At 38.9% G+C, this 13,820-nt stretch overlaps 1 protein-coding gene across 1 annotated transcript in view; it reads left to right on the forward strand.

Annotated features, from left to right (window-relative positions):
• Window positions 1-13,119, forward strand: part of CD226 (CD226 molecule) — a 64,347-nt gene extending 51,228 nt beyond the window's left edge. Inside the window, exons 5-7 of the mRNA XM_081078359.1 lie at window positions 4,916-5,018; window positions 10,411-10,468; window positions 11,898-13,119. Coding sequence (XP_080934485.1) covers window positions 4,916-5,018; window positions 10,411-10,468; window positions 11,898-12,011 — 275 coding nt within the window. The 3' untranslated portion in view covers window positions 12,012-13,119. The remainder of the gene's footprint in view (window positions 1-4,915; window positions 5,019-10,410; window positions 10,469-11,897) is intronic.
• Window positions 13,120-13,820: the final 701 nt, after the last annotated feature.

A 13,820-nucleotide genomic window follows, 5' to 3' on the forward strand; every position in this document is an offset into this window, starting at 1 on the left:
GTTTCCCCCCCCCCCCCCCCAGTAAATCAGTGTGTAATGTGGATTGGAGCTCAGATGTTTATGTTATATATTAAATCAAAAATTGGAATTGACCTGATCATGCTGCCTCTGTGAGCTCAGACATCTCCACCCTGTGGAAAGTCACACACTGTGTATATTCCATGTGTACATAGAATGAAATCTAGTATTTCGGCGTCTCTTTTTCATGAGGTGAAAAAGTAAGAATACCATGAACGGGTGACTGCCATGACCTACCCAGGGCTGGCTAGAGGGTTAGGCTCTGAGGTTTTCCTCGTGTGTTTTTCAGTCCAGATATCTCGGTTCCGAGTGACTTCCCTCACTCATCTGACCCCGCCGTTTCCTCCTTCCCTAACCCCACCCAAGCTCTAATAAAGGATAAACAATAGATGTAACGCCTGCTCTTGCCCGGCTGGCTCTGAGGGTGGGACCCGGCAGCATTTCTCCCATGAGCCTTTCTCAGGGTTTCTAACGGAGCCATAAATACTCGGCACTGGCAAGAAACATCGCCTGGAGGGTCTCAGTCCCGGAGAAAATTATTCATTTCTATATCTCACTGACAAATTGTTTTAACTGTATTTATCTTCTCTGATGGGAGGGCAAATAATGGCATTATGGTTCATGACACTTTTGCCCTCCTGTGAATCAACACAGCATTGGGGTTGCAGTAAAGAAAAAAAAATCAGCAAAAAGGTGGCTGCTGAGAGTAGACAGTAATGCTTCTTTCTTTGAGAGATGAGCTTCAAGGTTGACATCCCTTAGCTCTAAGGTCTACTAGCAGAACTTAGAAAAAAGGGAACGTTACGACTGCTGATTACTCCCTGAAGCATCCATACCCATTTGCTTTCCCTATTCCCTTTTTGTTGTCAGCTGTATGTGCCAAGCGTGTTGCATGTTTACACCAGTCTGGTTCTAAGTATCATGGTTCACGTTTATGCAGCAGTGGGGCCGGGAAAAGGCTGGCTTTAGGCGGGGGTGCTCCAGGTTGTACTGTCTCGGGAGGGCGATTGGCTCTCTACCTGACTCCCATGGTTTTACCCTATTTCTTATGGGAAAATGCTTGTTCACTCATGTTTTGAAATCACCTAGGCTCTCTCAAAACAATGTACACTCTTTAGATCAAGTACTGTGAAGTAATAAGGAAATATCTGTTTGGTATCGGACTACGGGTCCCTTCCCAGAGCTCCTAAACCTTTGTGATTTCCTAAGTGATGGTGCTAGGAGAATCCTTTACTGTATTTGGTTTTAGTCCCTAGTTCCTGACAGAAGAGCTTCTAATACCCTCACATATCCAGAGTGCAGTGTCTTTTTGTATGTTAACATGGTTACTGGTGGCTGAGAGCTTCGGGATGAGGGCTGCTTGCCAGAGGAACACACCATGTGGTTAGAGGGTTGGAACATTTAGCCCCACCATCCCCTGAGTTCCGGGAAGGGAGAGGGACTGAGGATTGAGTTAGCCACCAGTGGCAAATGACTTAATCAATCATGCTATGTAATGGACCTCCACGAAAACCCTAAATGATGGGGTTCAGAGAGCGTCTAGGTTGGTGAACACAGGAGGTGTGGGAGGGTTGGCACATCTCCAGAGGGCATGGAGGCTCCATGTGTACCCTCACCCACACTAACTTGCCTTAGGCATCTCTTCCTGTTGGCTGTTCCTGACTTGTATCTTTTATAATAAACCAATAGTAGTAAGGAAAGTGTTTCCCTGTTTTATTTCGGGTTGGTCAGAAGTACGAGAGCCTTGGACTTGTGATTGGAATCTAAATGGAAGGGGCTTACCCAGTGGGGTCTGTGCTAACTTGGGGAAAGTTAGTGTCAGAAGCGTTGTCAGAACTAGAGAAATAGGTTTCCTCTAGTTGATATTTTCCCTTTGAGCACCAAATTTGTTTTTACTCACCACTTCATCTATAATGCCAGGTATATAGTATGCCTTGAAAAGCTATGTGTTAAAAGATGAATGAATAAACTGATTCCAACAGGTCAAACATTACTAGACGAGGTTAAAAAGAGATGCATTGGAAATTTGGATTTATAACTGAGCAGTGTGAAACAAGCTTTCTAGTGGTTTCTGCTTCTTAATTCATATAATTTAGAGGTTCAGAAGGAATGCCATCGTTAATTCCTAAGGATTCTGTGTGCATTTCTACAAAGATGCTCTCTACATCCTACACTTCAAAAATAACCACTAAAATTGGGCAGATTATTCTGTTTTAAGCAGGCTGACCTTTGGATTTTGGGGCTATTGTTTTCTGATGAATAAAAGCAATACATCATTGAGACAGTTTGGAAAATAGCAAAAAGCTTAAAGAAATAATTGCTTTTAATTCTGCTCCCTGAGGGTCGTCATCTTGAGAATGGCATGGTGTGGCCTTGTAGGCTTCTCCCCCGAAAGTTTTATACCTGATTGACATATTCTAGCTGTGCAATTGTGAATCCCGGTTTTGAAATTTTACTTAACTTTATATTCAGCAGTTTTTCATTTATATACATCATTCCCGTGTTTATAGCCGTGATTGTCAAAGAGTGGACCCCAGACCAGCATCCCTGCCATCACATGAGAACTGCGAATTCTGGGACCCATCCAGCCCTCCTGAATCAGAAATTCTGAGGGTGGAGCTCAGCAGTCTGGGGTTGAGCAAGCCCCAGGATGATTCTGGTGCAAAGTCACTTTGACAGCCCCAGCTACGTAGCCTTGCTGGATAGTGTACTGTTGGGAAACAAGAATTTTTTTTTCTGTTATAAATTTTTGAGTATTTCTTTAGAATACAGTGATTAATCAAATGCGCAAACACCTAGTGAAAGGGTATGACACACAGAGACCGGTTTCTTTCCAGTTGTCAGTTGCAGCACTTTTTACTTCCCAAATGGAGTTTGATATCATTTATCTCAACACAGTCCGCTTTACACAGACTTATTCTCTGTTGTCTGTATCTGTCTTATTGTTTTATGTAGGTTTTTCTTGGTAACAAGATATGTTAAAGCTGCTAACCAACTTTTTGTCTGTCTTTCCATGTGTCGTTTGTGATAATTTGACCTACAGTAATTTTTCATTTTGACCTGGTCAATCCTGTATATTTATTTATTTTTATAAATCGGAAATCATTTTTTATTCTAGAAATTAAATATTTATTTCTGTTTTCTTCTAATGTTTACACAAAAAAATTAGATATCTAGTCCATCCACATGTTTTTTTACTGTAATAACAATCTAAATAGCATTTTAAAAAGTAGTTAAACCGTTTTCCCAGAACACTGTCAATGAATTAATCGCTAATAACTTTCATTTTCTCATTATGACTGCCTGTTTGCTTTAACTTTGACATCTACTATATTCAAATTATTTCAGTATAGTAAGCACAGTCCTTTTGTAGCCCTGTGTTATAATGCAAAATAATTTCAGGTACTTTATTTCTTTATATTTTATAATGTGCCAAGAACTTTAAAAGGTTAATTTCTTATTTGATGGGGAGAAAATTTCATTGTCACTTTTGTAGTGGTGGTTCGACGTACTTTTCTTCTGAGTAAATTTCACTTTCTTACTCCCCATCATATTCAGACAAAAGCCATTTTTAGACTGTATGTACAAAGTCTTTAAAGCATTAATATATTTTTCTACTTTTATTCACTTTATAAGTTAAACAAATTGAAACATAAAATAATGTTTATTATTTGACAGGTTCTCTTTGCGGTAATGCTTACAAAAGAATGAGAGGATGTAGACTTTGAGCTTTTATCGTGAAAAAAAATTGCAGCACAGTAGTGAATGAGGGAGGAAGAAATAATCTGCAAGAGTGCAAAAACTTCAGTGAAAAGTACGATTTCCAGGTCGTTGTAGGATTCCAGACAGCTTGGGAACCACAGTACAAGCACTGGAGCTTTCAGTTCAAGATAGAGGGAAGTTATGCTGTTCTCAGTCTTGGCCTGCCCCCTTCCTGCAGGAGGGACGCTGGCACGCTTTCTGTCCCAAGGAGAGAGGCAATCCAGACAGCTCCTGGGTTTCCATTAAATCCCATTCCAGTCACCAGCATATATTGAGGGAGTTTCTTCTCAAAAGTAGCTCTGTGGGTGGCCATGGGTGAGGTGTACCATAAGCAGGAGGGGATTTTAAAAATAAAATGTTCTCTGATCTCACTGGGGTCAAGCTCTAGAGGTGACATTTCTCCAGTAGTTCACTACTCTTTTGAATACTGCCTGGTTAGATTCTTACCACAATTCTGTGCTATAATTAGAATGGTTGTTGTCATCATCAGTTGACAGGTGAAGAAAGGTAAGCAGAGAAGATTCAGGAATTTGCTGGAGGTCAAACATCTAAATAGTGAAAGAACCAGTATGCAAATTACAGATTCCTGGACCATGGTTCTTTCCACGTAAGCACAGAGCTAGAGTAACACTATTTTCTTGATTATTTTTATCATTAACTCCAACTGAGTAGAAAATATTTCTTAAACAGAAGTCTACTTGTAAACATCAAAGTTACATGCTATTGTGTGTTGAATGTATGTACTATATTTCCATACTATTTTGGTAATTATTTTTTTTCTAATAAAGACTATGTATGTGATTTTATGTATGCTCATTACAATGAAGTAATACCTGTCTCCAACATAATCTCTTTCTTTTCTTGTTCTTCTTAAGGTGTCAAATCCAATCTTAGGAATCAAGGAACTAACAAAAATCTGTGAGGAGTCAGAAATATTTAGGAGACTCTGAAAGAAAAATATATCTTTTTTTCCTTATGTCGTCCTATATATTTTTTTATTTGATTCCTTGTTTGTTTTAAATTGTTCCTCTATGATGATTGATGGATGCTTTCTTCATTTTTCCCACCTTCCTTCCCCACCCCCCCGGCTTTAGCTGAATTCCTAATTCCTACTATGATTTTTTTTTTCTTCTAGGTGAAACTGATAACCAATATATCTCCTTCATCGCTGGAGGGACAACTTTATTGTTGCTGTTTGTTATTCTACCTGCCCCTGTCATGATCATCTTTTATAACAGGTGAGCATGGAAGCTCCTTCCGAATTGTGTTTACCCTGAATAATTCTTATATTAGAAGAAATTCTCTAACATTAATAACATTAATACCCCGTTGTTGGTCAAGCTATCTTAGCACTCACATACATTTTTGGGGGCATTGTTCTTACAGAAAGAAGTAGTTGTGGAACTGTTGGAGGAGAAAGCTAGAGTAGTTCATTTAAGAATTCGTAGGAACTGGTCGTCTGCCCCCATATTAACAAAGCTTTCATATTCGGGGCAGCCAACTGTTTGATGCCTCTGCTGTCTCTCCTACCCAATCTATCTTCCTTCTCCTTGAAGAAAAAAGGCTGCTGGATGAGGGGGCAGTGTGTGTGTGTGTGTGTGTGTGTGTGTGTGTGTGTGTGTGTGGCAGAGAGATTCCGAGGGGGAAAAACAGGGCTGAACAGCAATGACTTCATTCATTCATTCATTCATTCATTCATTCGTTCATTCATCAAGTATTTATTTGACAGTGGTGAATGGGATGTGATGAAGTGCACATTCTAATAGCAAACAACCATTTTATATGATTCTATATTCTCTGAAACAAGCAACCTAGGTGCTATTATTAAAAATCATTGAGGAAGAAAAGGGTTGGAAGGGGCTATTATGGAGGAGCAGGTGGCCAGTTGGCCTCGGAGCTGCCTAGCCTTACTGTCCTGGGGCACACTTGAAAGTGTCTGGTATATTCTTGGTTGATTCTTCCTTCCCTTTCCAGTTCTCCCATGTTCGTCAACTCCCTTATCTAGGTGTTTGTTGCAATCTTAGCTGTAATCATATTGGGTTGTGCTCTTGTTAAGGGAGGAAGGGACCAAATGTTCGATGTCTACATTTTGCACACCTAGCACATTGCAGACACTTAAATATATATTTCTTGAGGGAATGAATGCATTCATCTCCACTCCTCTCTTCTCCCCCAATAATATTTCCAAACACTCGCACACACGCACTCACATGAGTGCCTTATTTATTGGATTTCCAGTAGGTTTCTCCATCTCGTCTCTATATCCCTAGCCGCTAGCTCTTCACCACTCCCCTGATTTTAGTAATACTCCCCTGATTTTTGCCAATCTGCTCTCTGACTTGCAGGTATTTCCTCTCTTGCTAATTCCTTTCTCTCCCCCCAAAAATGTGATTTTCCCTCATTCCTCTTCTAAGAGCTAAGATTGGTCATGTCATCCTCCTGTTTAAAACCTAACATTACCTTCCCAATGCTGCCACCAGAATAATGGTAAAATCATTAACACTCTCATCAGAGCTTTCCTATATTCTGACACCAGCCTTATTTTCATTCCTATTTTCTACATTACTTACTTCCCTGATGTTGACTACTTTTGTTAAAACTGCAACTTTTGTTCTGTGAGAACACTCGAATCTCTTCCCACTGGTATGCCACCAAAATGCTGTTATCCCCATCTTTGGCCGTAATGCTGTGGCTCATTCATGTGTGGGGCACTTGTCCCCTTTGGAAAGTCTGTCCTGCTTCTCCCTCCCTGTGGAGACATGTTCACCATCCCGAACTCCATGTCCTTCTCATCTGCTACCCCTCACAACCAGCTTTGTAGTTTAGTCATCTTCATGCTTGTCTTTCCTGAGATTCATAATGGCAGGGGTTGTGTTTTATTCAATTTTCAGTGTTTGATAGCATCTAGTGCTAATCTTTCCAAGTACGAATAGTCAATAAGAGTTTGCCTAATTAAATTGAAACATGGAACTGTTGTTTTTCTGTTCTGTCCATCACCAGGCAGCCCTCAAGACTGTCTCTTGTCAAAAATTAGCAAATGAAGTAAGGAACAGAGGGTGTTAGTGACACTGCAGATTTCTCTCCTGCTTCACCTCGGTTGATTAAAAATGCACTGAGGGGAGATATGACAGCAGGGAACACACAGGATGCGGGCAGCATGGCTAAGAGAATGTGAGTGACAGAAGTGACAGAACAGCTCTCTGGAGGGTCACAGGTGTTGGACATAAAGGATTTAGTTTCATAAAAAAAGCATCACTTTTATATGAATAGCTAAATTGAACTGTAGAATATGTTGTCCCACTTGGTTAAATGTGATAAAAAGATTAGTGGACTGGAATGCATGACCATGGCTGAAGGGCACAAAAGAAAAAGCAGTTGTCCTTTCTGCCTTGTCACTAGTATCAGTTGGTGTTGTTACTTAGAATGGGAATGTTTTGAAAAATGACGCAAGGGTTAAACTGTGACCTTCTGTATGCTGTCTTAGTGACCGTTTAAAATAATCCTGTCCTATTTCATTTTTTATTACCGCCGAATAGTATTCCATTGTATATATATGTATATATATACATATGGAATATATGTGGTATATATATATATGTACCACAACTTCTTTATCCATTCATCTATCGAAGGACATTTTGGATGTTTCCATTTCTTGGCCACCGTAAACAAAGCTGCAATGAACATTGGCACACACTTGTCTTTATGTATAAATGTCTTCAGATTTTTGGGGTAGATACTCAGGAGAGGGATTGCTGGGTCACATGGTAATTCTATTCGTAATTTCTTGAGGAACCTCCACACTGCCTTCCATAGCGGCTGCACCAGTCTGCATTCCCACCAACAGTGTATAAGGGTTCCTTTTTCTCCACAACCTCTCCAACACTTGTTACTATTTGTCTTGTTGATGACACCCATTCTGACTGGGGTGAGGTGATATCTCATTGTGGTTTTTATTTGCATTTCTCTGATGATTAGCGATGTTGAGCATTTTTTCATATGTCTATTTGCCATTTGTAAGTCCTCTTTGGAGAAATGACTCTTCAGGTCCTCTGCCCATGTTTCAATTGGGTTGTTTTTTTGTTGTTGAGTTGCATGAGTTCCTTGTATATTTTGGATATTAGCGCCTTATCGGAGGCACTGTTTGCAAAACTCTTCTTCCATTCAGTTGGTTGCCTCTTTATTTTGTGACAACATGGATGGATCTAGAGATTATAATGCTAAGTGAAATAAGTCAGACAGAAAAAGCAGAGAACCCTATGATTTCACTGATATGTGGTATATAAACCAAAAACAACAAAAGAACAAGACAAACAAATGAGAAACAAAAACTCATAGACACAGACAATAGTTTAGTGGTTACCAGAGGGTAAGGGGGGAGGGAAGTGGGAGATGAGGGTAAGGGGGATCAAATATATGGGGATGGAAGGAAACTGACTCTGGGTGGTGAACACACAATGGGATTTATAGATGACGTAATACAGAATTGTACACTGAAATCTATGTAACTTTACTAACAATTGTCACCCCTACAAACATTAATTAAAAAAAAAAAAGAAAAGAAAGAAAAAAAATAATCCTGTCACTTCAGATGTACTGACTTGGATAGAAGCCCAAATAAATCACAGTGTGCCCGAAGGAAACCGAATTCTTCCCTGCCACCCAGCCTAGGAGGAGCCAGTGTGTGCTGAGACATAGAAAGTACTCTCTCTTCTCCCACTTGGTGCTGTTTCCAGTTAGATCAGAACAGTAACATGGTTAACATGGCTGGAGGAACTGTGGAGCACGTGTCAGCCTGGCAGTCTATCCAGTGACACCTGTGTTTGTAGGAAGAAATTTAATACTTAGTGAGCAAAGTGTTAGACACTTATTTTTACACTTGCTGTCAACGTTGATGTTCACGACATGTAGGGAGTCATGTTTTGCCTGGGACTCTCCCAGTTTCAGCACTGAAAATCTCTTACCCCGGTATACTCCTTAGAATTAAACAAAGCAGAACAGTTGGTCAGCCTAGAACAAACCACAGATCAGGGGACTGAATTTTAGAGATGCAAATAACTAGTAAATTTCAGTGTACAAGTTCAACACAGATAATTTGCTTCTAAGCTTCATGTTCTCTTTTTCTTTGTATACTCTAGGCTTATGTGAAATATATATGTGTGTGTGTCTGTATATGTACGTATATATTTATTTGATATATATATATATATGTCTGTGTGTGTATATATATATATATGTGTGTGTGTGTGTGTGTATATATATATATATATATATATATATATATATATATATATACACACACACATATATGGTGCCAAAAAATGTATGCAAGTGGACACTTTGGTGAACGTTGCTCAAGCAGTAGTTCGCGATAATCAGAAGTGTCTGGACACGGATGGGAACCACTTTGAGCACCTCTTGTAATTGCAGAAGTAAATAATTCCTATGAACACCTAGAAACATGACTCACACATAGTAAACTTACACATTAAGTGTTTAAATAACACTTAAGTAAATACAGAAGAGAACCTGGAATAAGGTAAGTTTGTGATTTGTTGACTGACAAGGTAAGTTTGTGATTTGTTGACTGACATGGTAGAGGGTTTCACAGCAACCAGAGAAGACCATTACAGCCAACGTCTACCATCTGCACAACATTTCCTGGGACAGAGACTATCTTGCCTGGTTTTCAAAATTTCCATGAAGGAAAACAAAAAACAAAATCTCTGCGAGTTTTCATCTGACCCATCTCCTCTGTTGTTCAATAAGAATCTTTTCTTTTGGGAGAAGAGAAGAGATACTCACCATCTCCCCATAATAACTTTCTATACACTTGGATATAGTTATTTGGCCTATTGCATTCAGTGACAGTAGCTTCTTTTCTTCTTCCCTTGTATTTTCGTGTCAGAGATTCCCCCTAAAGTTAGGTTTTTGTAGGTTTAATTGGAACCTGGAGTGTTTATTGAATAGTATGGCTCCAGACTGCCCATTAGCTTGTAGCAATGTGACCCCAGAAGCAGGAGAGCCTCCCAGTCATGTGGGAGGGCTGTGGGTTCCAGTTCTGCTACAACCACTAACTAACCCTGTGGGTTAAGGCAAGTTACCCTTTCCCTTTGCCTCAGTGTACTCTGTTAAATATAGAGTTTTTGATGAAATCTCAATAGAATAATCCATATAGTGGTGAAACACCTGGAAGCTTTTATAAGGCTTACTTATATTATCATTGTCATCCAAGAAGTCACACTGTTAGCATATAACAGGAAGTTTTAATTGTGGGTAATCTCTTAAGCCTGAGGTGAGTTGGAGAAGGTTGTAAGCCATTTGTGTAATAAGCCACTATGAATCATTCTTGCGTAACCTCACTGAAATTAATTATTAGTGTACACTGGCTCGATATCCATTCAGTTGCCTTTATCATCTCTGAGCACATTGGAAAAGGTAGGGAAAATGACAAAAATTAGGTGAATGGAATTTGGGATAAGTATGTATAATAACGTAACTGTGGCTAGCTACTTCAACATACTTATAAGGGTATGTGGGCTGGGGTACAAGTGAGGCATAGAGAGCATTTGAAATAATACAAGTGCTGGAGTGTAATTCTTAACACCTCTGTTGAATATGTATTCCCAGAAGGAGAACGAGGCGGAAAAGAGTCCAATTTAAAGGGTCCTGGGATACAGAGAATAAGGTAATTTTTCTCAGAGTTGTCATTTTTCCTTTTTTGTACATCATGAATGTATTGTAAAGTCTGTCCATTTTACAGTTAGCCATCTTCCTTTGTATACTCGTGTTACTAACCTGGCTGCCACAAACAGAATTACCACAAAGTGGGTGATTTATAACGACAGAAATCTATTCTCTCACAGTTCTAGAGAGTGGAAGTTCAAGGTCTCTGCAGGAACACTTTCTTCTTGGATGAGAATCTGTTCCTGGTTTCTTTCCGAGCTTCTAGTGGCTGTCGGCAGTCCTTGGCTTGTGGCTATGTCACTCCCTGAGTATTATCTACAATTACATCCATTTCTCTTCAATTTAATTATTCACAATTGGATTCACTTGGCCAAAATGCCAAGTACTAAACAGTATCTGACGATTCAATATGTGTGCCTCAGACTTCTATCAGTTTAACTTTTTCTTCTATTAAGTAGTTACTCTTTGCAAAACATTTTTTCTGAATGATTCATGGCTTTCTTTTCGGCACCAAGTGTAAAGACTCAAGAAGTCTTGTTTTGTTTCACCGGCCACGCCAGCACAAAATAAAGCCATGCTCTGTCATAGACAATTTTTGGATTCCTTCTTTGCTACTAGCTGTTATCCACTCAAGCCAGTCCAAAGCCAAATTTGTTGCCGTGAATTTCAGAGGAAAGGAGCTTTCCAACGTCCCACATTATGTATTCAACTTTTTCAGGCTTTTGTAGAATAATTGTATTTTGAGTGATGATTAGAAAATTAGACATTAAGTTGGACTGTGAAAAATAAAGAAGTTAGACTTAATTCTTTGGGTTTTTTCTTTCTTTCTTTTTTTTTTTTGGGGGGGGGTCGTCTATGTAAGTAACAATGACACTGGAAGTTTCCTTTTGCTTTGTCCTTGCAAAACACCCAAACCATTCTAATGATTACATAGCATCATCCTAAAAGTGAGTGTCAGTTTATTTTCTTAATTTCTTTTATTGTGTTTAGTTGTTTATTTTAAGTCAGGACACCATGTACTTTAAAAGTATTGTTTATTAAGACATTCACTCAACAGAAATTAATGGGTACCCACTATGGGAAAATATAATATTAGACTTCCCTTATGAAAAATGGAAATAATTGTTCTCATCAAAATAGCCTGACCTTAGGGGAGGGAGTTCTACATCTAAAGGGGCATTTTGAGAGCCCAATGCAGCAGATGATTATCTAGACTTGGGTTTCTGTTGAGTCTCACTGAGAGTCCTGTTAAGTCAAGAAGGTGAGTTCTCACAGAAATTCAATACCACGAAGAGAATGTTTTATAATATTAATTGTAATAGGAATTTGACTTGTATTGTGGCTGAATTGAAGAGAGATTTGTTCTGAGTGTCTTTATTAGCCGCTGACACACAGTGAATTATTGACCCCCTCTCTGCCTGTCTTTCTAGGCATCCAACAACTACAGAAGTCACATCTCCATAAGTCAACTGTCGGAGGGTGCAAGAGAGGATATTTATGTCAACTACCCAGCCTTCTCTCTGAGACCAAACCCTAGAGTCTAAGATTTTTCCTTGATCTGAGCAAATTTTTGAGGACTGTTACGTAAATGGATCTTTATACAATTTCTTCCCACTATTCAGTGTCTACCATGAATACCAGTTGACCAAATATATTTTATTTGATAAGAAAAATACTACATTACGTAGAGAACATTCTTAACAGAAACATTTCAGAAAAACCTGACTCTAATTAGCTTATACAAATGAGGAAAAGGAAACTTACTGAATCATATAATCGAGCAATCCAGGGAGATCAAGCTTCAGGCAAGTGTTATTTATCAGCGCTTAAATGTTGTGTCTAAAATTAAGTATGGACTTAAACCAGTTTCTGGATTCCCTTCTACGGTGGTAGCCGAACGATCATTCAGGCTTTCCTCTTGTGTTTCCAAGATGGCTGCCAACAATTCTTGGCAATTCACAATCCTTATTTCTGTCTTGTAGAGAGTTTACTTATCTGATAAAACAAACAAATTTGGTTATTTGCCTATCACTAAATAGGTAGCATGGCCAGAAAGGATGAAATGGCTTCAGTCAATTAACTCTTCACCTCTAGAACTAGGAGTGGAGCCAAAACACATTAATGGGAAATTCAGTGTATTGTTAGAAGAGGGAAGGGGAGCCTGGAAACTGGGCTGGCTACCAACAAATTTGGACTGCAATGACATTCCAAGACATCTCTTGTTGATCAACTGGAAAGAAAATATGCGGGGGGATCTTGGTCAGCTCTCTCTCCCCCCACTTTAAAACCTGCTGTGTCCATGTAGTCCAGAAGAGTACTTGACAATCGAATAGATGAATAGTCAAGAGGAAAATATGTGTGACAGGGAAATCTCTTCCCTTTCTGTTCTCAAATAAATTAATCTTTGATTCCATTTGAATTCTTGCCACTATCCCTGGCCTAGTCTTATGAGCAAGTATAGTAGATGGTCCGGTAATAACTTAATGTTTTTGATATTGAATTTTTTCTACTTTTGAGAATTATTTTTAATGTATAAATTATATCAAAGGCATCAGGTACCTAGGCATTATTAGTTTTGTTTTCTAAATAGTTGTGTGAAATCTGAATACAATAAAAAGCATTACAGTTGGAAGTGGTGGTATAGGGTAGTAGAATAGAAAAATGAGAGGGAAAAAAGCATAAGGGAGGCTCTAGGGATCAAAGGATGAGAAGATACAGTGAGAAACTTGTCCTGCTTCACAGTTTGGCCACAGACAACCTAGTGATATCACTATAGGACAATTAGGCCATTGTCCAAACTGTAGATGGAGGCAAACAATGAGAAGTATTTCTGGGACTAAAGAATGGTTGTAATCACCTTGAAACCACAATGGTCATTGCTAAACATAGTGATCATTCATGTCTCAAATATGTTTTACTCATCTCTGAAAAACTCATCACAGTATCAAAGTTGTAGACTTTCGTGATAGTCTAAGTGAGCCAAAACCAAATTCTCATGTTGTCCTGACAAATTCTAAGCTGTAATTTACGATTTTAAACATGTCAGTGGATATTTCATGATTTTAGCTTTAAATACTGTGCATTCCAAATAGTGCAATTATTCTGTGAATTACAAAAATTGTGAGTGCCCCTACTTGTTTCAGAAGGGAACAAATTAAAATGACTACTTCCCAGTTGGACTGATGTACATGCAAGAAGAGTCAGCACTCATTTTTATTTTGTGTGCTTCAAGATCTTTATATCTGGATTTGTGAAGTGTTTCCATGAACAGTTTAGTGTAACAAGGTTGGAAGGCAGTTTATAAGAAAATGATCTACTGTTTTATTAACTGTACTGAGCGATGAAAATTTAAT

Source organism: Rhinolophus hipposideros, assembly GCF_964194185.1.
Source record: "Rhinolophus hipposideros genome assembly, chromosome: 17".
Lineage (NCBI taxonomy): Eukaryota > Metazoa > Chordata > Mammalia > Chiroptera > Rhinolophidae > Rhinolophus > Rhinolophus hipposideros.